The 26,603-nt window shown below is 32.7% G+C and overlaps 2 protein-coding genes across 16 annotated transcripts in view; both read left to right on the plus strand.

Moving 5' to 3' along the window:
- The window catches only part of LOC116173573 (longitudinals lacking protein, isoforms A/B/D/L), a 291,506-nt gene that overhangs the window by 150,040 nt on the left and 114,863 nt on the right, over positions 1-26,603 (plus strand). Inside the window, exon 5 of one of the 15 annotated variants that reach the window (XM_031491150.1) lies at positions 25,488-25,699. The exons of 12 other annotated variants lie outside the window; for them this stretch is intronic. In XM_031491150.1, the coding sequence (XP_031347010.1) occupies positions 25,488-25,684 (197 nt within the window). In that variant the 3' untranslated portion in view covers positions 25,685-25,699. Of the gene's footprint in view, positions 1-8,493; positions 8,922-19,250; positions 19,508-25,487; positions 25,700-26,603 lie in introns of those variants that run through there. 2 more of the 15 variants (XM_031491121.1, XM_031491119.1) reach the window with 2 other exon arrangements.
- LOC116173569 overlaps positions 1-26,603 on the plus strand; it is a 222,877-nt gene that overhangs the window by 37,640 nt on the left and 158,634 nt on the right. The window lies entirely within an intron of this gene.

Raw genomic sequence — 26,603 nt, forward strand, 5'->3', positions numbered from 1 at the left:
TTTAACACATCTGAAACAAAAAACAAACTCAGATTAATTTAAAAAAATGTGTTGCAAAAGAGATAGGTATGCAATGTGGGTGAAAGTGAGATTCACAGTATGGATGTATAGTTGTCGACGAGTAATTGAAAACCATTTTGATGTGCTCGGAAATATGTCAACATTTGTTGAATTATAGATCGTATTATACAAACGTTGCATATCAACAAGGGGGAAAAGGCTAGCAAGTTAGTGCGGAAATAGGGTATATAAGATAGGGCCCGTGTACGGGGAAAGAAAGATGGAACATAAAAACAAATTTGTGCCAAGTTCTATTTATTTATTTATTTATTCAAGTTCATGTTAGGGTGCAAAGCACTTACAATTGTCAAAAAGGTTTACATGTAAAAGTGTATATAACATAACAAGTTAAAAATAGAACAAACAAACAATAATACATTAACACTAAATCACACTACCAACTTACATCTAACATGTTTGTAAGTTTCACATGATCCACAAATTCATCCAGGGTGTAAAAAGCATGTTCAGTTAGGAATTGTTTAACGGTGGGTTGCTTAACGTCCCGTGCAGTAATGTGTATAACCGAGTTGCGCTAATTGATGTCTCTTTTCGACACTTTCCATATGAAATGACCCTAGAAGTTCAGAATATGGAATAAAATATGCGTCTCCACTTTTTTTATAATTTAAATATCTAAAGAATTTCTTTTGTACTCTCTCCAAACTTTTTTTGTGTATTGAACTGTGAGGTTTCCACATAATGCACGCGTATTGCAGGTGTGGTTTCACCATACATAAGCTTTAAAGTCCTTATTTTTGAGAAGTTCTTACCATGTTGAATTATGAACCTTAAATTTTTAAAACTAGTTGCTATGCTTTTCTATATGTGGACATTAAAAGTTAACTTGTGGTGTAAAACAACTCCCAGATCTTCTATTAGCCATATGCGTTTTAGTACGATTCCATTTACAAAGTACGTATGGGTTATAGGGGATGCCTTATTAGTGAATGTAAGAACAGTACACATGGACACATTAAAAGCGAGTTTGTAAGTGTCAAACTAATTGTTCACAGCATCTAAATCTTCCTGAAGGCCCTCGCAGTCATCTGAAGTTGAGATAGCTTTGAATAATGTTATATCGTCGGCATACGAGTATAACAGAATTTCTGACCTATAGGTACTTTAAAAATAGGAAATACAATGAAATCATATTGAAGTTACACTCGAATACATGTCTAATTAAGTGGGCTGTGACGTTTGCTTATAAAAATCATCGTCTTTGTGAATAAAACGATTTCCGTTGAAAAAGTTAATACACCGTCCATTAAATCGCTTGTTGTAAAATCTAAACAAACGTTGGTAGGTGTAAAATCCAAATCCAGTAAAGCGTATTATAAAGAATATGAAAAGTTATTTCCATGGATGAATAGGAAGTTACTTACGAATAAAGTCTTAATCGATAATGCTGGCATATATGAAGGAAATGTCAAAGGTATTTAAATCTTTTATCTTTTGGTGCATACATTCAAAACTTCAAACAATGCTGCGATTAAAATGTGGAACAGATTTGGAAGCATACCCTAAATTACGCGCGTTTGTGAAAGCTTCAACCAAAGGATAGGTACATGCCAAAGAAATGTTCTGCACTTACAGAAAGCGACCTAAGAGGATCTTTTATTTCACCCAGATGACAGTTTCAAAAGTCATACTTGAAGTATCATTACTTAGCAACTTTAAAGCACATGTGTTTTAAAGGCCTTTTTCGCACGCATTTGAGTGTTTAAACGGGAGATTGTGATTCAGGTATAATCAGGGGTATAATAAAAATGATATTATATAACTAATGTAGTTACAGGACTTATTGGCCCGTATGAATAAAAGTAAGCAAATGCTTATACTTGCAAAATTCAAAGTAAATACTCGTAACTGCCCCTTCATACTGGTCTGTTTAGCATGGTTTAGCAGCGCTGCACTGCGTCCTGTCCTTCTGCTTAGAAGCGCTGCTAAGTCGCCCAGTGCGAAGGAGCACTTACGAGTATTTACTTTGAATTTTCCAAGTATAAGCATTTGCTTACTTTTATTCATACGGGCCAATAACTCGGTAAAAAGGAAAATTCAAATTTACTGTAGATTTTAATTTAAACTGAAAAATTTCCGTACAATGTGGCATGTTTGTAGTGAGACAGATCTTTGCATTAACGTACACAATTGGTATAATATTGACTTTATTGTAATTACAAACTGCCTTCCTTCCAATTGCTAATTGATATTATTATTATTAAAAAGTGATACAACATGTCTTGAATTTTTCGGTTGTTAAATTTGAACGTTAAAGTATGACTGTACAATAAAATTGGTGGAAGGCTGTGGGCCATGTTATAGCTAATTATTGAGGTAAGTAGGATTGTTATTTAGTGGCTAGGTATACAGGGTGGTGACTTGCGTAACGCATCATAGGGATTTCAATGTAAAATTCATAACATGCGATTATTGGCTCCCCAAATTATTTTAGAGCAAAAATGTATTAAGGTTTTTTGTAGAAAAAAAATTTTTACGTCAATCAACCGTATTACTTTTCAATTTTTTGCATAATAAAAACGGAAAATTGGAAAAATAAAACCCGCATCTTTGCAATAATCTGTGATGCCATGGAATTTTATAATACAAAAACTACGCCAATATCCGTCATGCCATGGAACGTCAGCTATAAAACAAATCAAATTCCATCAAAAAGTATTATATTTAGAACAGCGAATTCAACATAAAGAAAGACTAAATTACTGAAAAGGGTTTCCTAATATAACAATTTACAATAAATGTTCGAATAAGTTACCATTAACTACAAGACAGTAACCAAGTCGATCATAAAATCCATTTCGAACTGCTGCTAATATTGATAACTGGATATCTTTTTGTTTTAGAAAATTCCATGGCTTCACAGATGATTGAAAAAGATGCGGGTTTTATTTTTCCAATTTTCCGTCTTTATTATGCAAAAAAATGAAAAGTAATACGGTTGATTGACGTAAAAAATTTTTTTCTACAAAAAACCTTAATACATTTTTGATCTAAAATAATTTGGGGAGCCAATAATCGCATGTTATGAATTTTACATTGAAATCCCTATGATGCGTTACGTAAGTCACCACCCTGTATATTATAGGTACATAGGGGTACACGAAAAAAACTGGAACTATTTTCAGACCAGACTGCAAGTGTAAAATTATCGTGCTCGAAAAAAATTGACTGTTTACTACCTATAACTTTTTAGCGCATTTTTTTAAGAATTAAAAAAATGTGGTGTTTTTTGCGTTTTGTCCGTCCGTCCGTCCATCCGCCCGGACCCATTTCTGCCGTTTCGAACTACTTCTAGGGGAATGGTCCTAGAGTCCTGGAATTGATTGCAGTAGGTAGCCCATACCTTGAAGGTGTGCCAGACGGCCATCAAATTTCGCTTTCTAAAAGAGGACCCCCCCCCCTCCCCCACGAATTTCCTAAGATGTTGTTTTTGAAAGTAAAACGTGCATAACTTTTACATACGACAACAAATTGGTCTCAGATTTTGCATAGGTACGCATGCCTTTAGTGGTGCCAAGTTAAACTTAAAGTGTTTTTAAATTTTGCATCAGAATTTACTGTCTAAATTTCTAGCGCCCTCGGACACGCCCTGTCAGGGACTTTCTGTCAGTCCCGTCATTTAAATTAAGCGTCGACCGCAACATCAAATATTTGGCCTACAGACTGTAGGAGATTTCAATTTTGCATGTTGATGGACGAAATGTGCAAAAACAACTTTTTCATAACAATTTGAAATGTTTTTTTCTTTAGCCATTGATTGTTCTCGATCGTGAAAAAAATATTATAAGCAAGGCGGGTGGTAAGTTCTTCTACATATACGTCTTGGGCAATTGGAGAACCTCGATAAGTCTCGGTCCTTCAAACTTTGCCCTCGACCTAGTGAGTTTCACTTACCACCCTTGTAGCTTAATATACTATAATATTAATCTTTTCACACTTCTTTGTTAGTATTTGAATTACTGTAGTATATTACATTGTATCTTCATTTTTCAGGTTTGGGAGATTATGTTTGTGGCAAGTGTAGTAAAATGTATACCAAAGCAAGCTCCTTATATCACCATAAGATGTATTATTGTGGAAAAGACCCGGAATTCAAATGTGTTATTAAACACTGCAACTACAGATCGCGTAGAAAAACTAATCTGAGAAGGCATATTTTAACGGTACATCATAATCTAAGTGAAAAGATGAAGTGAGAGTATGGTTCTTGTAACTATTAGTGTATATATATATACAATAATATTGATATACTAATTACGATAACTCATAAGAGTTGTAGAAATTATTGCACTTTATTACTAGAACCATCGATTACAACTTGCCTAAAATACTAAAAAGAACCGTACATTTCCAAGCGACCGATGGAATTGCTAATACTCGTACTTATGAAACTGGACACAACCAACTCATTTTAGACTACTTTGGGTACTGGGAAGAGCCCCTTCGTATACTCGAGTGACGCTTACCACATTCTGCACTCTCGGCGACGCGACGCTAACAACCAGTTTCAGTTTTATGACTGAAAAACGCCTCGTTTGGCTTTATGGAAATTCATGACTCAAAACGTAAAGTATGTATGGACCCGTACTGAAGGTGTGTGTGTCACAATATTAAACTTAAGTTATGCAATGCCAATCCTTATTTCTACCGTCGACTTGATGACATTTTACTTATTTACATAAAAGTCAGGAAAATTACGCATTAGTGGCAAGGAAGCAATGAAGACCCCTTTGAGGCGGGTACCTACTTTAATTTCCCAGTCAAGTAATGTCACTTTACTGACGAGGTTTGTATTAAATTTTACCCGAAATCGTATTTTAATATAAAATTTCTATTTGCATGTAGGACTTTTGATTAATGTCAAGTCAATCTGTCACTGATGACAGGAATCATTATATAGACATTTAGCAAGGTGACAGATGAGGCCGGAATAGTGACAGGTGGGGCCGGTAAAGTGACAGGTGCGACAGGAAGAGTAGTCTGGACTGCCTCTGTCATGGAAACTAAAATTTCCTGACGTTACCGTAGGCAAAAAAATGAAGGTCTCATGACAATTTTGGGTAATAGTTATTTACATAATAAGTCATGAAAGTGGTCGTTACATGACGCGGAGGCTTATTGAAAAGTACGAGGACGCGCAGCGTCCGAGTATCTCTTTAATACCTCCAAGTCAGGTGGACTCACTTTCGTGACGTATTATGTATAAAATTTTACCTGAACCCGCAACATGTAGAAAACTTTTCCAAATTAAATTATTCATGTGTGAAATTTTGATACCTAATCACGCTTGCTAAAATCACTTTATTTAATTGTTTCCATAGAGATTTCAAAATAATTAAAACAGTCAGTGTCATTTTTAATGCAGTTTGCAGTTTATGCTTTGTACTTTTCAACTATACAGTCTTTATAACTAGGTACAAAAGCAGTATCAGTGAAGAAGAGTACCTATGCAAGACGTTGTTATAATGTAGCCGAAGCTGCGGCCGCCGTAGTGCAATATTCGCTCCCCACAAAGTCAAAAAAAAGGTACGAAAAGGCTTACAAACCTTTTAAGGACTGGCGCAAAACTAAAGGAATAATTACTTCCACACATATTCCATTAATTGCTAGTAATAAAAAACCATTATCCTTTGTGTAGGTATACTAATATTTAAAAATATCCACATAGTCTGCATTATAATTATCCAATCGTTGATTGAATAACTTATTCAATGAATTATCTAATTGTTATTTTGCATGTACTAGGACTGTAATGGGCGTCAGGCAAAAATATTACAGTACTAGTCAGGTAAAGATCAACTTTCTAATATCAAAATAGCCCTGAAATTTAGATTTTCTTGACGGTTTCAGGTAAAATAAATTACAATGGCATTGTCGATGTATTTTATAGACAATTGAGTTGAATATAGTTCAAATAGAGAAACGGTATGGGGGAATTAGTGTTAAAAATAATCGTAAAGTCTGTATAATTAACACATTATTTGTTTTAGACGAGAGTTTGACCATTAAATCCTTTACGTGCTCCAGATGTTACAAGAGCTACAAGACCGCCCATTCCTTAAATAGCCATAAGAGCTTAGATTGTGGAAAGGAGGGAGTTTTTAAATGTTCTGCGTGCCCATTTAGAACAAAAAGAAAATATTCCGTAAAAGCCCATTATGTTAGAAAACATCTTGGAAAGGACGTTTGAGTAGCGCTGAAATGATCACTGGTGTATGTTCAAGAATGCTCTGATTAAAAAATTATTGTTATCTACATATTATGTTATTAATGGATAAATCACCAACCAAAGGTATTAGGACTGTTTAGACAATAAATAATGCATAATACTTCGTTTATATTAAGTTGATTTCCAAACTTGTGTCTCGATAATAATTGTGTACATTATTTACATAAATAATGGTTTATGTGACTTCTTAATGTCCTATAAGCTCACCTCTCTTATTGTAAAGTATCAATTATATACAAAAAGACTGCAGACTTTTACATTATTTTATAATTTTTTCTTTACTTGTAGTATAAATAACTGCAATATTGCCCAATAAATAAATATTAAAGAACAAAGATTTTAGTTGTTACTATCGTAAGATAAATATTTCGAACTAAATTATTTCTTTTTTGTAGGTAACTTCCAGTGTTCTCAATGTTATAAGATATATCGTCACAGACAGTCGCTCTACAATCACTTGAAATTTGAATGTGGTAAAGCGCCAATGTTCACATGCCCAGTAGAAATGTGCAATTATAGTGCTCGAAGGAAAGCGACTCTAAACTCCCACATTAATAATAGACACGCATAAGTTTAATATATTGTTATCAACTTATGATCATATGTATTGGAAAATACACCGGAGAATAATGAAATTCGCAAAATCAACAGTTTACTTCGGAGTTTGTGTTTAGGAAGTTTTAACGTCTGAGGGACTAGTTTCCGATTGGTCCACAAAAGACGATGGATGTCAATGAATGCTTAAACATATTTTTAAACATTGGTTTGAGAAGACAGACAGGCAGTACAATTAGAGAGTTGAGTTCCTCCTATTTTTAAATTGTGTGACTTGATACCATTTCCTTTTTTTTTTAAATTTATTAGTCAAATTCCAATTCTTCCTTTAGGATAATTTAGTACAAGTTTTCAGAAAATCAACCTTCCTGTGACAAAATTCACATCATATATAGACCGCCTTAACTTTACAATTTTCTCTTTACTAATAGTGGAGATTGTCAGAAGTATGAATCAGTACAAATTTGTGTTGATGGCCAAGTACTTGTTATCCAATTAACTAAGTATTGAGATTGCTACTACTTACCAAAATAACCAATCTTAGTGGATTATCAAAGTTTCTTCTTTAAAACACAAGATTACACTCGAACTCCCGGTATCGTCTTTCGTGTTTTACCTAGATGTTGAAGTATCTGTAATGTTGTTACATTTAACACGAACAGAAACTTGGGCCACTTGTTGTCTTTCCACGCAGTTTTTAAATGACGTCCTATATCGCTTTTCAAGCTTCCGCAATGATTACCTCATTTATGTACGATGACGTTATTTTGAAACACGTACCTAATTGTTTCGGATTTAATTATCAATTACATGATTGGATATAGGTATATATTCTGTTTTGAATAATGCCTTATTAAAAGGATGTGATAGATGATTATAAGTTGCTGTTTTAAAAATAACTTCCCTACCTTTCAGGTTTGTTCCTGATGTACCACTGCGAAGAGTGTGGAAAAAATTATAAGCATTCAAAGTCACTTACAAGACATCGTCGATTTGAATGTGGTAAAAAAGCTCGTTTCATTTGTGGAATACTGGGTTGTGACTACAAATGTAAACGTAAAGATAATTTAAAAGCTCATATTAATTACCACCTAAAAGGAAAATTTCATGAAACAATTGTGCTTAAATGAGCTTTGACAATTTAATAAGACTTCTGGATTGTATATAATCTAGAAAATGCATTTTGGACTTTCAGAAAAGCATTTTTATTTTATCAGTGACCTGTATTCTGTTTCCGTTTTAAAAATTCACATAGCCTCAGCTACTGTATCCATTTGATTAATTAAGAAACTATATTGTTAGTACATATTTTAATAATTTTTCTATATCGTTTCTTTTGTAAAGAAAAATATTTTTCATTATATATAATAAAGATCCACAATAAACCTACCATGGAATAAATTAGGCCGCACCGAAGAAATGTTGTGAATATGTTTATTACTAATTATTCTTACCGCTGAATTATTTTGCATGCACTGCAAAGGTTGTTTGGTTTACTTTTACTTCCAATACGAAAAATGAATAAGTAACAACGCTGGGATTCGCTTCACTGGTGGTAGATGAAAGATATGTACTAACCCTTCGTATAATTATATATAGTTCCAATAAACGTATTGTTTACATTTTAGTACTTCATAAAGTGAAAACCAAGCCTAACTACAGAAAAAATATGGGCGTGTTCCCCGATCTTCCATTATATCATCGTTTTGCAGCTGTACCTATCAAAACATCTTTTGGATGTCCGGATTGCGGGAGGCGATATAAATTGAAAAGTTCTTTAAGTAAACATCTTAAATGGGAGTGTGGCAAGGAACCTCGATTTAAATGTCCGTTCTGCGATTATCAGGCCAAACAAAAAATTCATTTAGTTCGCCACATGGATCGTCATCATTAACATTTACTTTTTAATTTTTACATTTTATGTTATATGAAAATGGAGTGGAATATATTCATATTTTGGTTTTGTATTATGTGCATGTTTAATCAATCAATAGTTTAGTTTTATATTTTTCGCATATTGCTGTCTTTATTTTTTAATTATATGTATAGACTTTTCCTTCTTTTTTTAATTCTTTTAATTCATAACCCTACGCACATTCGGATTATATACTATCGTAGTAATTGGTTTTCTGCTTATATCGAGTTGGTATAGGTGCTCGACAACCTGCATTTTTAAAACACTTTTCTATGATTACTTTCTTGTTTGTTTTTGTGTCAGTCACGAACTTGTCACGCCTGTAGATTTACTTCTTCTACATCTACGACCACGAGCAAGAAAATTCTGGTTGCTTTTTTAGTAACAGAATATCAAATTCAAATACCTACTTAACTATATCGATGATGAATGTGTACAAAGAGAAATCAAACAGGAGATGTGATGACGTATACAATTTATATCAAAGAGGATGACATTAATATCAAAAAAATGAATTAAAGACTCGTGTTTTGTCTATCCAGTGTAATTTTAAATAATTTAGTTTTAAATGAAACCATTCCAAGCATTTTAACATCAGTAGTCAAAAGATTGTATATTTTTGCAACGTTATAAACATACGATCGTTCAAAAAACTTGGTTCGATGGAAATTTTTTTGGCTTTGCGTTTGGGTTGAATACGAGTGGGTTGTGATAACGTGGTGTGTTTCTGTGAAGGAGTTTTGTGTTTATTATTTTTATTATTATTATAAAATGATTTTTTTTTGTTAATACTGTGGCATTACAATATTCTCCAAAAATAGAATTGATGACGTGCGCGCAAATCCTACTTTACTAGACCATACGATTTCAAATGTTGTGTTTTTCACAGCCTCGCTTTATGAGAAATTTTTTGCATCATATACCTTGCGTTCTCTGTGCATCGCACGTTATATTAACATCTTTTCTATGCGTGTAAGTTTCAAAGATTGCTTATGTAGAACTAATTATGATTCTCATCTTGAACTAAATTGAGAATTTCATATGCGACAAGGAAATTTTGAATCTAATTACTGGTTTAGTGCGAGAGCAAGATGTCCTTGTCACAAATCCCAATACATTTTGCTGAATATGTTTCTTTTAGTTCCTTCATCTTCATACTATAACGAACTGCTGTACGGTGAAGAGTTTATATGCCCTAATTGTGGAAAACCATACAAGAAGAAACAGTCACTGAAAGCACATCTATATTACGATTGTGGCAAGGAAAGATTATTCTCTTGTTTAATTTGCTCTTATAAATGCAAAAGGAAATACGTTTTAAAAACTCACATCATGCGGAGGCATATGCCTCCTAGAGAATACAGCGAAAAGCATCGTTTGTAAAAGCGTTTTATAATTTGTATTGTTCAATAGATTTTGAAAAAAAGGTTTTGTTTAATATAATACTTAAAACATACTTTGTTTATTGTTGCAAGTTATGTGTGCTTAGTAGACAAAAGTGAATCTATTTCAACTAGTTTATTTTGCATTATATTATTGTAAAAATGTACAGAACTGATGGTTATAAAATATTTATTTTCTAATACGTGATACTTGGAAGTCTTTTATTTTAGACGGACTTACACAGCGTACACTTGAAAATACTTGGGATTGGGGTTCTTATAACTTTTTACATACGTTGAGCATGATCACAACCAAAACTAGTTGCTACTTTTAGATATGGTATTAGCGTAGTACAAATAAATAACTATATTATTCCTTAAATATTTGAAGTAGTAACAGATACATTTGTTAAAAGTATAATTAACAAAGTTTAACTTGATTTTTTTAGGTCCACTAAAAGGTTTGTTCTTTCCAAAATAATATGCGATTTTTTAATTATTATGAAGTGGATAATGTTTTCATTTAATTATTTTTAATTTACTACACATATTTTATAATAAAGTTTTATTATTATGGTTTAGAATGTCCCGAATGTAAAGTTTCAAGTTTGTCGCTCGCAATCTTTTTTCTGTTCATTGTCACAATTATTTAGCGTCACTTGCCAGTGGAATAGTACAATAAAATCATTTAAGGTATGTGTTGGTTCAGTACGTTTCTCTTCGCGTAATATTCCATTTGTATCTTTGGCATGTTGTCTGTATGGTATTAATAAATTGCGTTAATGCCCTCTGATTTTAGATATGGAGTATGTGAACAACCATCTGTATAAATGCCCGAAATGTCCACGACGATATACCCGAAAATCAAACTTGGCACGCCATTTAAATGTAGAATGTGGGAAGGAGCCAAAATTTACGTGTAGCCAGTGCTTTTTAAATTTCAAATACAAACACGTTTTGCAAAGGCACGTCTATTCCATACATTTTAATTCATAGTTACCGTATTTATGTATTATATGAAATGCACGAGTTCATAGGTTATCTATCTGTAGGTGTAATAATGCATAATATATATCTGGTTTTTTCAAAACATAAATCTCCAAGTTTATAAATAGACTTATGATTTTGTAAAATATTTTTCGAAAATAATTTTTACCTTTCAGGTTGTTCTTGCAATAAGGACAAACGGTTATAACCTTTAAGAAAACTTTTCAGGTGAAGAATTTCATACCGCTTAGCATTTCTTTGACTAATGTAGGTTTTAGTTTAAATAAAATTATTTTTAGTACCTTTGCCTTTTTGATATACCTAAGTTTATATCGATGATAATGTACGGTCTTTTGCCGGTCTGGTGAAAGTCCCACCAGTCAATTGTCCGCCACACAGAAAATCCGTTTTCAATTTAACGATATGTCTTGTTTTTTTCCTAATCGTATTACCTATTAGAATTGTTATAAATACATTAGGGTAGCGCTCGTTTGCGTTATGTTTTATCCTGTGTTTTATTTATATGCAGTAGATATGCTCTTTTTGTTATATTTGTTAAGGGGTTTGTTCGATGGTTCTACCTATATGCCAATGAATTCGTTCATTTATCACAGATCTGCCGAATATTTGCAAGCGTAGGAAAGTATGGACAAACAATACCTGGATGTGCGTCCAAGTGACCTACGGTATTTTGTCACGTCGGGCATTGGCCCGGCGGGCATAGAATCTTATTTTTTCTTCAAACGTCATATAATATTGACATTACGTAGCCCAGCACTCTGAGTTAAAGTTTGACTTTTTAGAACAATCGGCAGTGAAGTATTTTAGTGCCTAGGCATTAAAACGCTTCAGTGCCAGTGTCACGTTGTTTTGCTTTTACAATTTGATGTTATTTACATTACGTTCTTGGTTCACCTAGCAAGTGCGTTGATCTTTCCTTCTGATTTTAACAGAAATAAAAATATTGTCGATCAAAGAAGCTATTTATTTATTTAAATAATAGTTATATAATAAAGTGAATTCCCATCACAGCTCGATGACAGTAGTCGTTATCGGGAGCATTGTTAATAAAAGCATCGAATTCATTTTTGGTAAAAACTTTTGACTTTTTTATGTCTCCTTCATTTTGCCTCTTTAGGAAAGCTCTTAGTTTTAAATACTTGCTGATATCCACTCAATGTTTTATATTGAGTACACTCTTAATCATGGAATAAGTAGGCATAGGGTGGAGCACTTCTTGTTTTCTTTCGATTTCAGTTCCGAGAAATAAGCCAGAAGCCCATGTATCACTTTAGCTCCTCATAATATAATATACTATTGTTGTAATGTTATAAGTATAATAAATGCTATAGTTAAACTATTCTAACTTACTTGATTTCAGGTGGCAATTGTTTCTACGATATGCCAGAAAATGTCTCTCGGAACTTCTTTTGTCCCAAATGTGGCAAAAAATATACTTTAAAAGGAAATTTAATGCGCCACATTAATAACGAATGCGACGTTCCACCAAAGTATGAGTGTAGTCGGTGCATGAAACGTTTCTCATATAAATTTAATTTATACCGACATTACACCAGCTGCGTCTGTAAAACGTGATAAATACATTTCTTTATATAGGTTAAAGTGTACATATGTTAGAATTATGAAAATTGTATATTATGTATTTAAAGTAAACACTAAAACAAGAATATGTTTTATAAGCCATTTATGAATGAAAAAAATCATTATTATAATCATTTTATTAACAAAAATAAAATGATAATACACTAAATTACGCGTATATGCATGTTAAGCACCGTCCGTAATATTACTGCCCTAGTCAAACTAATGTCGATAACACAGATTTGGATATTACCTATAATTAAAATTCATACTAATTTAAAAATTTAGGTTTAAAAATGTCACATAGTGAAACCTACACAAATCTACACCCCCTCAAATATGGGGAATTGCGGAAAGTGTAGTAAAAAATTTACTCCCCGAAAATTTTTTTGACATGTATAAACAGTGGTGGGCAGGAAAGGGTAAGCTATAGGCTCTTTTAATGAGCTAGTGAAGTTACTTTTACATACGACATAGGGCGGCCGCTACAATATTTCTAAGTGCCAGTGGAGTTCTTCAACGGAAACAGTTTGGGGCTTTAGATCGACTGCAGTAGCAGGAGGTGTCGTCGATCACTCGCTTTACGGGCACGATAAAACTACAAACGTTTTAGCATCCTACGACTTCTACATCCGATATCCAGCACTGTGATGCCATCCCTTGCTCTTCTCGTGAGTTGATACCCAATCAGGCAAAGAATTGAACTTTTCCAGCCAGGAATCGAAACAGTAATGGTCACTATACAGTAACAATCGATTTCATTAACTCAAGTTCGAGTTTTGTATACCTCTCGATCCTATGGTTTTATTCTTACTTCACCATTTCCTTGAAAGCATTTATTTATAGGATACGGCACAAAACCAAACACAGATCTCACTGGCAGAACTTGTCACATCACCAGGTTAAATTTCTACGTAATCTGTGAACTTGTGTTGATTGGGTTCGCATTTTTTTCACGTTTTCACATTTGGTCGTTTATTTGCAGTTTACATAAAAGCATAAAACTTAACAATAATAATCGATATTACTCCTTATATTACTCATAGTAAGAATAGAAATTTGGTTTTTAAAATGCGGCTTTGTATAATTTGCATCTACATCTGTCAGATGTGTCAGAGCCATCAATTAGGATATTAGCCACTAAAATGAAGTTAGTAATGAAATATTGCTAACCTCTAGAATCTACTTTCCTCTCTCCTACAAAAATAAGTGTTGTAATGTACAACGTTGTCATCCTTTAAAACTACATATATTATGAGATTTATCACAATATAATGGTGAATAATATTTATTTGTACAACTAGAGAAGAAAGTGTTCTCAAGTTTTATGCATAATTTTTTCTGAAACTACATTCGAAATGAAAAATTATCGTATGCAATAATGAAGTTTGACACATACGAGTAGGTATAGCTAGATACGGGTATGTTTCTATGTTAAATGTTATTAAGATTAACGCAGCAGATGTTTTTTTATTTTCCTCACTAAAGAGGAAAATCACATTTTCTTCGCCCGTTTTTAGAAACGAAAGTAGTTATTTCTAAAGTACTTTCATAAAAAGCATTTAAGAACAGTAACCCCACTATGTCTGCAACTATCAGATGAGAATAGAATAAGCGTGTTTTGAATGTTCTTGTTTACAGTAATAAATTATTTCTATTTCTATTTCTGAATGACCTATAGTATAGAATGACTACAGTGCTTCAGACGTACAGGTCCATTTTTATCTTATCGAGAATAGGTATCAACATTTTTTAAGGTGTAAAAGTATCAAGGTTCTAAAAACATTCTCCCAGACGAATATTGATCATGTTTGTTTTCAATATTTCAATTTCATGATTGGAATGAAAGTAATGTGCGTCATTTTCACACGGTCATTATCAATGATTCTTTGCTCTTCTAATTGCCTCTAATCATCAGTCCATCAGAAATTTTGGGTGAAGGCTTAAATTACATATTTTTAATAGCTTTGTAACGTTACAGTTACCTTATTAACATATACAGGGTGTTTTTCTAAGATGGGCCATACGACAATGTAAAGGCGTTGAGTTATTTAAAATGGGCCATTTCCATTTACCAGCAATAAACCTGTAACCGAACGCAAGTCCGTAGTATTCAAGAAAAAAATCGCATTCGACATAATAATCATTACCAGAAGAGTTCCATAGCGACGGGTTTTTAAGAATGCAATTTTTTTGAGAAGACATTGATATCAACTTTCCACGAGCTGTAACTAGAGGTTAGGGTCTCCATCGTTTCCATAAAGTGAAGAAAATTGTAAGGCAAGGTTAGTTTTATTTATTTCTGTTCAACTTGTCAAAGCCAATATTGTATACCTTTAAGATGCACAGGCAGAAAAATACGAATCTGTATAACATTTGAATTAATCGCTCTTAAATGATTCAAACGAACCTTTAAATTTGTGTATTTTTTATGTAATTTGCAAGTAAAAGATCCTGTTGAATTTGGTCTAATTTCTCGTTTCATTTTAGTTGAGAATTTAATTTGGATTCCGTAATTTTGATATTGAATTTGCTTAATCTAAATGGTTTATTTATTACCTATTTTGTTATGTTAATATAATAAAGTAAAAAATTCCTTAGGGTGTAAACGTATTGCTCTGTATTAATCAAATTTGAGAAATTAGGTTATTTACAATTTAAAGGTATCATTTCAAATTAAACCTATTGTACGGATTTTAACAAATGTCTAAGTGTTGGTGAATTAATTTAGTATAAACGAAAAATGCATTATGAAAATATTTAAGTATTTTGTTTAGTGATGTTCTTTTGTTGAAAGGTGGATTTGAAACAGAAATTTTGTAGCTATTTTTTCAGATTGTAAAACGAAAGCAAAAAATCCCTAAAACGTAAAAAAAACTTGATAAAGAATAAAGACCTGGCACACGTCCCCGTCGGCATACGATAATTGATTTGGTTGCAGTACAGTTTAGTTAGAATTTCGAATCTTATTTTCCAACCCTTTCTTGCAACAAGGACTGCTACAGTCTACAGAAAAGTATATGGTAAACATCGAAGTAGTTTTTGCATGCTCTGCAACCCAAGTGTAGATTGAACTATCAAATAATATTACAACAATTACATTCAAGATTGTTTTCAAGTGCATGCCGATCCCGATTTACCATTTATCAAATTTATTTAAGGAGGCCCTTTTGTTTTTGTTTTTATTTAGTCGGTATGATTACCTACTAGACGGTTTGTAAACTGTGTATAGTGTATGTAGGCAATTGATTCAGTTTATTGCGAAACCAAACCAAGGTAAATACGCACGGTACAACCGAATTAAATTAACTTAAAATACAGTGCTTTATATTTTATGAACTACTGAAGGGCGAGTGTAACCGACTTCTTTTCTCATTTAAATTTACAGTTTCCTCTAAGCATTTTGTAACACACTTTTTTTTTAGGATCATTCGAATGTAGGTATTGTAACAAGAGATACAAACAGCAGAGGTCTTTGTGGAGACACTACAAATTTGAATGTGGAGTAGAGCCTAAATTTTCCTGTAACGTTCCCCACTGCACATTCAAAACTAAACACAAAGCTTCATTAAAAAGTCATATTTTTAATTTACATGTAAAATAGACGTGCAATAGTGTAGGTATAACTTTAAGATGTATTATTTTTTGGCTTAATTTTTTAGCATAACAATTATAAAGTGTGTAGTAAATAAACATGGACAGTATTATTATTACTTCAACTATTTAGAATACAATTTAACGAAATAAAATAACTGGACAGGTATTAGGTGCCAATTGTGATTAATATTTATAATAATAATTAATCGGAGAATTGTTATTTTTATTTTAATTCGGTTAATTTCTAGTGATGAGGAGGCGGCAACTTTACTATGAAAAGCATACTCAAAGGCCGTTTAAATGCAACAAATGTTCAAAGGCATACAAGTATCGTTCAAATTTAAGGAGACATATGAAATACGAATGTGATGGAGTCAATCATTTTATATGTCCCATTTGCAACAAGAGCTATACACAAAGAAGTACTGTAGTACAGCATATGAGAAGCGTTCACAGCAGTTATTGAATGAAAGACTTATATGACTATTTATCTGTTATTTGACAATGTACTAGGATTAAAAACAATCGTTTTAGTAAGCATACACGTATATTTTAATTGCACGAAGGTTTATAACGGACGATCAATAATGAATTGCTGTCGAGTTCGCCTTCCAAAGGTGACTCGTCAGCAACTCATTTTTGACCGCACAGTATTAAAACGGCATTTTGGTGGTAGGTTGATTGGGAAGGGACTTCCATAAATCTTTCCAGTATGACACAAGAAATGGTAAACGAAACTTTGAATTTCTTTTATAAGTACAGCCTGCATGTGATTGGTTAAAAAAAATTCACAGATTTCGCAATCCTTGCAACCATCGGAGGCATTGGAAATAATAACCGTACAACGCCATATGTAAAACACAAATAACCCTTATTCATACGATATCACTTTCTAAATAATAAGCGTCGTAACATGCGTGTAATACCATCACGGGCGATGTGCGATAAATTTGGATTCGTTCAAGTTTCAATTAACAAAACCTATGCGCACTGTTAAGTAAGTACCGTATCGACAGTATCCGCGACTTTTGCTGAATCTACCGATTGGAGTCTAGTACGGGACAATCATCACTTGATGCGAGACCAATTGTCTTTCTGCCTGGCAGTGGCGGAACTACCGGTGTTCAATGTGTGTGAAAATCAAATGTCAATGAAAATGTTAATGTACTAAATTTAATTTTTTTGTACTAAAATACGCAGCATAACTTCAAGGGTCCAAAAAAATTAGCTATAACTTGTCATGAGTCATGAGATAACACTATAACCGAACGAATGACTTTCTGAATAGTAAAAGTTAACTGAGAAAGTAAGATTCAATTTTGTAAATCGTGGGGAAATACTAGTTATAAGTAAATATTTAAGCGGTTTTTCTTTTTTGTTATTTCGTTGAAATATTTCCAATATTTTGTTATTTTATTTCTACCATATTAATTTAGAAAATATATTTTTCATTTTGTTTCAGTTTTGTTACTTATACCGTTCAATGAAAATTGTTCAATCAACGCTTATACGTACCTATATGAAATTTATAACACCTTGTTGTTGATTTGTACTTGCGCACATATTTTTCCTCATATTTTTCTATGTTCAGGTTCAGGAACATAAATACTTATCAAATGGTTTTTTTGTAGCCAAAATTCATACCTAAATTAACATTGTTATCAATACTTCGTATCATAATGGGGGCCCAGCAAAAAATTTCGCACACAGGCCCGTTGCTACGTTGTTTCGCCACTGCTGCCTGGCTAACCAAAACAAAAGCATTTCGAATGCTAAAAACACATGCAAAATGCACCCGAACAGATAAAGTAAGGTTTTGTATAACGTGAGAAATAAAGAGTAACGTTTATACTGCGTGTAATAGAATTAGGGGTTCGTTGAATTGAGAATAAAATGATCTAAATATTCGTTTACTGTTTGAAGTAAATGCATTTACACGTTGTGGGATAGGATTTTATAGAAGGGAATTTAAATCGAAAAAATACCAACAGGAAGTATTTTCTTAAACGATAATTACGTAGTGAAATGTTCTAATATCATTTTATTTTCAGAACTAGCGTGCAATCGGGACAAAAATCTCCAATTCAAATGTGAAATATGCAAACGTAGTTATAAATATATTCAATCTCTCCGACTTCATATTAGAAAGGAATGTGGGAAAGAACCAAAGTATTTTTGTAAAATGAGGGACTGCAAGTACAGAAGTAAACGGAAAGGCAATTTAAAATATCATGTAATAAGAGTCCATGGTGTGACGCCACTCTCTGTGAGCAATTATATGTATGAAAGCCCAGAATAAAATAATTGCACCGAATATAATTTCATTTCATACCTATATGCAAAAATCGATGGAAGTAAATGTGCTCTGGTAAGTGAGTGATAGAGGTTTTGTACATTGTTGTAACTTATGCTTACCACTGGAGATTGTCAAACGTCGCGATTTATAAACGGCATAATAGCCATATAAACCTTATATAGCAATATTTTCGCCATAGGGGACGTACCTACGTTTCAAAAGTTTTGGTACGAAATTCGTGTAAATTAAGCAATTATCAAACTAAAGATTTTTGTTGTAAGTGCAATTCAACAAGACCATTTCAACAAATTCCTTAAATATACTTTTGCTGTACTCACCCAAGCGATATTGGTGCAGTACATTTGAGTACAACTCACGTAGGTCATAATATATAATAAGACAAAAGAATCTGCAGTGATTTTTAGAATTTCATGGTTTGAAGAGCAGATGGTATTTTTTTGTTTCTCTTGAACATAATTATTAGTAGTTTGACTTTGTGAACTACATTTCTGTATTAAGGTTGTTACAATATAATTTTCTATTAACTGTAGTTACTCTTCAATGCAATTGTTAGACATCGTTTTCTTAACGTAAATTTAATTTTAGGAACGCCAAATGCATGGATAAGACTAAAAAAATACAACAAAAACTTACAAGACGTGGAAAGATATTATTGCACAAAGTGTAACAAGAATTATAAACATCTCAAGCATTTGAGAAGTCACTTAACTTACGAATGCGGAAAAGAACCTCAATTTGAATGTTATGTTTGCCATAAAAAGTTTCATCAAAGGTACATACTATACGCCCACGTTCGTCAAACCCACGTTTCAGATTTATCAACTTAAATAGGTTTTACGTTTTGGTATAAATTCATTTACAATGTAATGATTTAGGTTTGATTCAATTATGTGATTTTCGCCTTAATATTGTCTAATAAAGAATTTGATGTGCACTGCAACATTATATTTGACCCTTCAAACAAATATAGTTATAATAGTGTCACTATTCATTAATTTTTTAAAAGTTGGTTAATGATATATTTTTTTAGGCTCAAGTAAAGCATGCTTCACTTACCCCTTCATCACAGACTCAAAAAGTATGAGATTTTCGTGCTTTCAGTGTGGTAAACTATATCATTATAAGAAGGATCTTTTGAGACACACTCGATACGAATGTGGCTCCGGGAGTCACTTCAAATGCGACACCTGCCAAAAATCCTACCGACAGAAGTGGTATTTGAAAGTGCACCAATCAAAATGTACTCCGCAATTGTAAATATTATGTAGGTACTGAAATTAAGAATAGTTTTTACAACCATGCTGTGTTGTACTATTTTTGTGCAAGTGACGTCTAAATAAAGTTAAGAATAAGTGAGTTTTACTGGTAAATATCAAAACACTTTACTTATCGACGAACAGTAACATCACTAATTTGAGATGATTCTTTTAGGACCGGTTATTATGGAATGTCAATCTTGTGGAAAGACGTACAGACACTATAGCTCTTTGTCTAGACATAGAAGCGCCTGTATCAAGAACATCAAGTTTTATTGCTCTGTTTGTTCTTACCAAACGAGTCGTAAAGACACATTGCTGCATCATTTAATGATTAAGCATGGATTGCTAAGAAAATCATTATGATTTGGTCCCTTATTTTCAGCAAGATGATGAAATAAAAGTTTATTATATAACTTGTTTCATTTAACATTTGAATAGATTATCTTATTACTATAAGATATCTTAGAGAAAAAATTTAAAAAGAAACACTGTTCTAGGGTGGAATTCATAGATATTACTTAAGTTACACTTACACTTTACTCATACTTAGCGCGTACTTAGTGGTATTCAAAGATGACATTATTGCTATAGTAACGCGCGAAATTCGGACAGATACTAGCAGTAAATATAAGTTCCACTTAAACTAAACTAAGTGTGCACTTAGTAAAGTATAAGTCTAACTTAAGTAATGTCTATGAATTCCACCCCTAGTCATTAACAGTACCTGCCATTAGTCTGTAAACATAAATCGGCTTCTTTCATCCAACCGTAATCTAGTTATACCTATCTGTAGAAAGTTCGTGCAAAAACCGACCAACAATTGTTTTTTTACGGAGTTATCAAATGTTCGCGATTTTTTAAAATATCTTTTTAAGAGCTATTATCACCGTTTTCATTTGGTGTATAACTTATTTTCTCAAAAAACAACCATTTAAAATTTTTCCCGCAAGAAGTATCGCATCGGTGGCCCCTAGGTACGCGCACTTAGAACGGTATCGGACGGACGGTGTTCTACGCATTTTTAATAGGGTATCGCACATAAGTTATCGGAATCGCCGGAAAAATTCAGTTTAGTCTTAAATTGTCTTCGTGCGGTGAAGAAATAATCTTCGTTCTGGAAGAAGATGCGCACCCGACGGATTTTAATTCTTGTTTCTCAATTCGCGGTACCGTCCGCACGTATGTGTGCTGTTGAATTTCATTGCATTAAGGGACAAGTGTAGGTATAATCAAGTCTTTAAAGCACGCGCAACGAGTTTAATGGCACGACGCGAAGCAGAGTGCCTTTAACGTACAGGTTCTTTACAACCATACCCGTTTTATATTATGATCGTAACTTTGTTGTAAATAAGTAATAATTGAATTTTCATTTTCAGGAAGAGAAGATTATTACACTTGTACTAACTGTTTCAAAGGTTATAAGCAAGTAGCCTCTCTGTACCGTCATAGAAAATATGAATGTGGAAAAGCTGCACAATTCAAATGTAACTGTATAAATTGCCCTTTCGTAACCAAACAAAAATCAAACTTAATAAGACATCAAATTACACATCACTTTAAGTGTTGAATTATGTATAGATTGTATTATTTTTATAATTATTTTAATAAATTTTTCCAGAAGCCTTGATGTGGAACCATTAAGTAGCCAAGAATAAAAGAAATGTTACCCACCGTTTCTCTTCATTGTGAAGTTATGCAGTAGATTTTTGTGATGTGCTCTGATAAAAAAATTGTTTTAGCGCACTCACAAATGGCGTGATAAATTTTGACAAATAAAATTATTCACTTTTAATTTTTGTTTTTAAGGAAAAGTAAGAAATACTAAATTTCATAGTCACTCAGTAAAATATCGAATAATTGAAGACCTCGTTGTGACGCCACAATAAGACAGTGAGGTAATGCAATCTGAAAGAGGCGCGTTCTCTGACAATCAATGCAATAATCTACAATATTAAAATGTTGAAAACATGGAGATGTGTGTGTATAGGTATGAACTACTGATTTCATCACTGCATATTCCCGTAGTGTATTATTGATTCTTCTGTATTTCTTATGTAACTGGAAACCTTTGTGACCGTTGAAGTTACAGAAAGTAAAACAAAAACACCAATAATAATAATAATAATAATAAAACAACCCACTTGTATACAACCGAAGCGCAAAAACCTTAACAGCACCACAGGCTCACAAAATACTGCAATATCTCCACCAAAAACCCAAACAACCTCACAAATACGACCTCAGGAACATAGAAACACCATAAATACAATTAAAAAACACAAAACTCCTTCTTCACATAAACACACCACGTTTCACAACCCACTCGTATTCAACCCAAACGCAAAGCCAAAGAAACACTTACACAATAAACTCTATTTAATAAAATTACAGGAATTATTATGATTTTTTTGTTTTGTTTTCCTCTCTCCTGATAGCGTTGACTATTGTGGCCATCAATAGCTATGTTGGTAAGTATGAATTGCATACTATCCCTAGATTTCCAATGTGAGTGTGTGAATTTTATTTTATTTTTTTTTAGAACCCTACATAACTTCACCAGACACAGACACAGACACTAATCGTTACTTGATTTTAATCCGTGCGATTAGTTAACCAGGCTAGACCTGAGTTCTCACAAGAAACACCGACCATAATAATAATAGATCGAATACGTTTTAACAGCAAAGAGATACGAGCGTTAATAGATCGGGCGCTGTCATCAGCAGATGGTTTATTATTATTGGCGTATTTGTTTTGACTTTCTGTAAGTTCTGTAACAGAATATAGTCAACTACTTCATATTTTTATTTAATTTGATTTACATAATGAAGCATGAACATAACAAATAAATATCATCATAAACACAACGATCCAAAGCAACTGGTATATAAGGTATGAGTGGAGATATTACGTTTACTTATTTCTTTTTTTTTTGGAATAGGTATGACTTTATGGATTAAAACTATTTATATTTGCTTGCTTTTATGAATTCATAAAAGCACTAGTGTGCTTTTATGAAAGCCGTAATGACATCCAATTGGCCATACTAAATCTGTCATAATGACACCGTCGTAGATTAACACATTATAGTTATTTATGTATTAAAGGCATAAAAGTGATGTTTATATTCTCGAGTCGCCCTCTTTCGTCGCCCGAGAGTATAAACATCAGTTTATGCCCGTGGTACATACAAAATTTGATGTCTTACAAATAGTTTTCTTCTTCAAAGTAAATATTCGTTTACACAACAATTCATTATGTTTGATCAGGTATGCGTGGTTCGAATTTGTTAATGTGATTAAAAGCATCCAAACGCCAAACGTAATTTTAAATAATTCAATTCATCATGAATGAGGAAGAAGTTCCAGAGACTATTCGAAATAAGGCCAATCTTGTGAGTTAGTAGGTATTGACATTTAATAATTGACGTTTCTATTTTTCAATGACCTGCAAATATTTGTTTGTTTTGTCATTAAGTATAAATAAGTTACTATGGTGATAGGTAATGTTGTAGTGTAGGGTATAAAGTGGTACCTACTTCATGCCCGCGTATCACAGATATAAAATGTGAACTAATTCAAGTGTTAATATAGACGTAGATACAATATTAATTTAAATTAATTTTGTTTGAAGTTTTGGTTGTGTCGCTTTGTAGCCTAATAAATTTCTAACACACGAAAAATACTAAAAACGTATCTATGCACTAACTATTCTGCTTCCTTCGATTTTTATTGCTTTTGGTACATAACGAATATGGAATATAAGTATAGTATTTTATATTTTAGATACGCTACACATCTGCGTTTGCGGGAAATCATATCGCCATACGCAATCGTTATACAACCACGCAACATATGAATGTGGTAAAGAGGCTCAATATGCGTGTCCAAACTGCAACTACAAAGCAAAAAGAAAGAGTACATTAAGATGCCACATTAAACGGATGCATCAAAAAAATCAAGTAGTGAATGTTACACAAAATGTTTAATGATACATTTTACATTTATAAAATAAATTCAATGCTATCAGGTTTACGACAAATGTGTGCAATCGATTTCAACTGTCATAATTAATTTAAACCGCAGTATATGTACCAATTTATTACATATTTTAACAATGGCCATCTTGAAATTAAAAACTTCTCTATTGTAACTGTTATTGTCATATGACACGTTCTATTTATACATCTGTACATAAAACCAGAATTGACAGTTTTGTTCATAATGGATTTTTGAAAATTCAAGGAACGATGCGAATAACCGCTACCGCAGATCAATACATAATACATACGAGCAGATTGAAAAGTAGTCGCTATTTGATATTGAGGAAATAAAAGTGCCCCATGTTCAAAACATATCAATTGAATCAAATTGGTACTGCAACGTAACCCTTCTCCTCTGACGAAGATAACGCTTGAAACAACTGGCATACCCATTTAAGCGTGTTAAATGTGTGTGCCAGGTTTCATTCCTGATTCGACCATTATGCGAAACTGGTCGTATTTCAAACTTTGTACATAAATGATATTAAAATATTTATGGGAAAGGTTTTGGGTTTTTAAGAATTCATTTCGTCGTTACGTTTCACTCCATTTTGTGATCAAATGGACCCCTCACAACAGCAGAAAAATTCAGAATAAATTAGTAAATGTGACATATCAGCATGTGCTTTCAATATGAATGAGTGGATAGCTCAGTAGTAATTTTCATGATTTAGTAATTGTTATCATAAGATATTCATGCATCTATTGCACAATAATTGGGAAATGGCAGATAAGTATATTTATTTGAAATAGATTCTTAGTTTCTCATAACTATTCACATACCTACTATTTAAAACCAATTAGTTTGTAGTGAGCGATAAAAATATACCTAATACATTTTAAGGAATTGAATTAATACCAACTTTTTTTAGATATATACAGCGGACTTTCAATTTACCCATGTTATAATTGTGGAAGAACATACAATAAGAAATCAAACTTATTTAGACATTTAAATTACGAATGCGGCAAGGAGCCTCAATTTCAATGTCCCCACTGTAAATATAAATGCAAAAGGAAAGATGCTCTGAAGTCACATTGCATAATTCAACACAGATCTTTGTGGTAGTTTATACTGTAGATCTACTATTTTGTTAATAAAATGTTAGAATCTACTCTTTCTCTTTTCATGTAATAAGTTAGTTTCATTCGCTATAACATTTCTTTATCTATTGGAATAGTGGAAGGTAATCTTAAATATACAATTCCAGTGCCTGATGCCTTTAAGTAATGAAAGTGCAGTAATTATATTAAACACAAATGAAACAGAAAATAGTGTAAGAAGAACTAAAGAAAATACTTGCTTAAAGTATATATGCAAAAAATAACAAACATCACGTATATTATTTCCTAGACCTCGTCAGAATAATAAATGTTTCTATTTTCTTCTTTTTGTCAAGTTGTGCCGAGTATTATGTTTTTTTTAATATGCCCATGACTGAAAACAAGTAACTGACATTCCGAAGTAAAATCCGTTACTTGTATGTACTACTTTATTGCGACTCATTTTGTTTGTTTTAGGTGATCTATTTAAAAGTGACGTTACTGGACGTTACGTTTGCTGTAAATGTGGCTGTTCCTACAAACGCAAAACTACGGCCGTCCAACATGTGAGAAACGAATGTGGTGATCACCCGAACTTTCAGTGCAGCATTTGCGATCGTGCGTTTAGGAAAAAGGGCAGTTTGCACACTCACATTATTCTAAAACATAGCTAATATCTTTTTCTAATGATGCATTCTAGTAGTTCTGGAATGATTGATGAGATCACCTGTTCTATAGAAGTGAATAGAATGGTATGTTGTGTAAATTTTGTAAATTGTTAAATAGTACATGTATTTTTATTTTAAAAACTTCTTCTGCCAGTTCCAATAGTCACTATTTTATTTTCGCGCCTTTTCCCAAAGGTCAGTCCGTAGTGTAAGTATTAAAATGCTTTTGAATCTTTCAGGTGCCTCATAGGTAAAACATGTAATTTAGTAGTTCCTTGGCATAATGCATAGTTTCAAATCCTGCGATATTCCGAACTATTTTCAGGCTCATTTTGTTGTGTTAAATCGTAAAGTGAAATACACTCTTCAACCTGGATAATGGGGGTTGTACGCGTATTTAGGACCTTTAAAATATCCAATTCAATAAAACGGTAACAAATTTGGTATACATTTAATTTAATGGATCATTTTGTAGGTACCGCGTCCGCAGCTGCTTCCAGAACGTTCCAGTGTAACCAATGCTATAAAAAATACAAAAATCTTCATTCTTTAGCCACCCATAAACATCTGGACTGTGGAAGAGATCGTAGTTTTAATTGTTCAATATGTCCTAACAAATCTAGGCGAAAATATAATGTTAAAACTCACGTTACAGCTATGCATAAAAGTTTATAACATATTTTCAACTGCAGAAATTGTGAAATGTAAGGCTAATTATAAATGTATAAATGATCATCAGTACCTACTCAACTATGTCTCTACCAAACAACTTTTATTTGTTCCTTAATTGTATATGACAATTAAGCAAGCAACACTAACAAATTAATAAATTAAGTAACCAGTTACTTAACTAAAGTTGATGGCTGACCTGTTAAATGTTTACAAGTCTGTAGCATTGCTATTGTCAAGTTTGTGACAAGCACGC

Source organism: Photinus pyralis, unplaced genomic scaffold (genome assembly GCF_008802855.1).
Source record: "Photinus pyralis isolate 1611_PpyrPB1 unplaced genomic scaffold, Ppyr1.3 Ppyr1.4_LG6, whole genome shotgun sequence".
Taxonomy (NCBI): Eukaryota; Metazoa; Arthropoda; class Insecta; order Coleoptera; family Lampyridae; genus Photinus; species Photinus pyralis.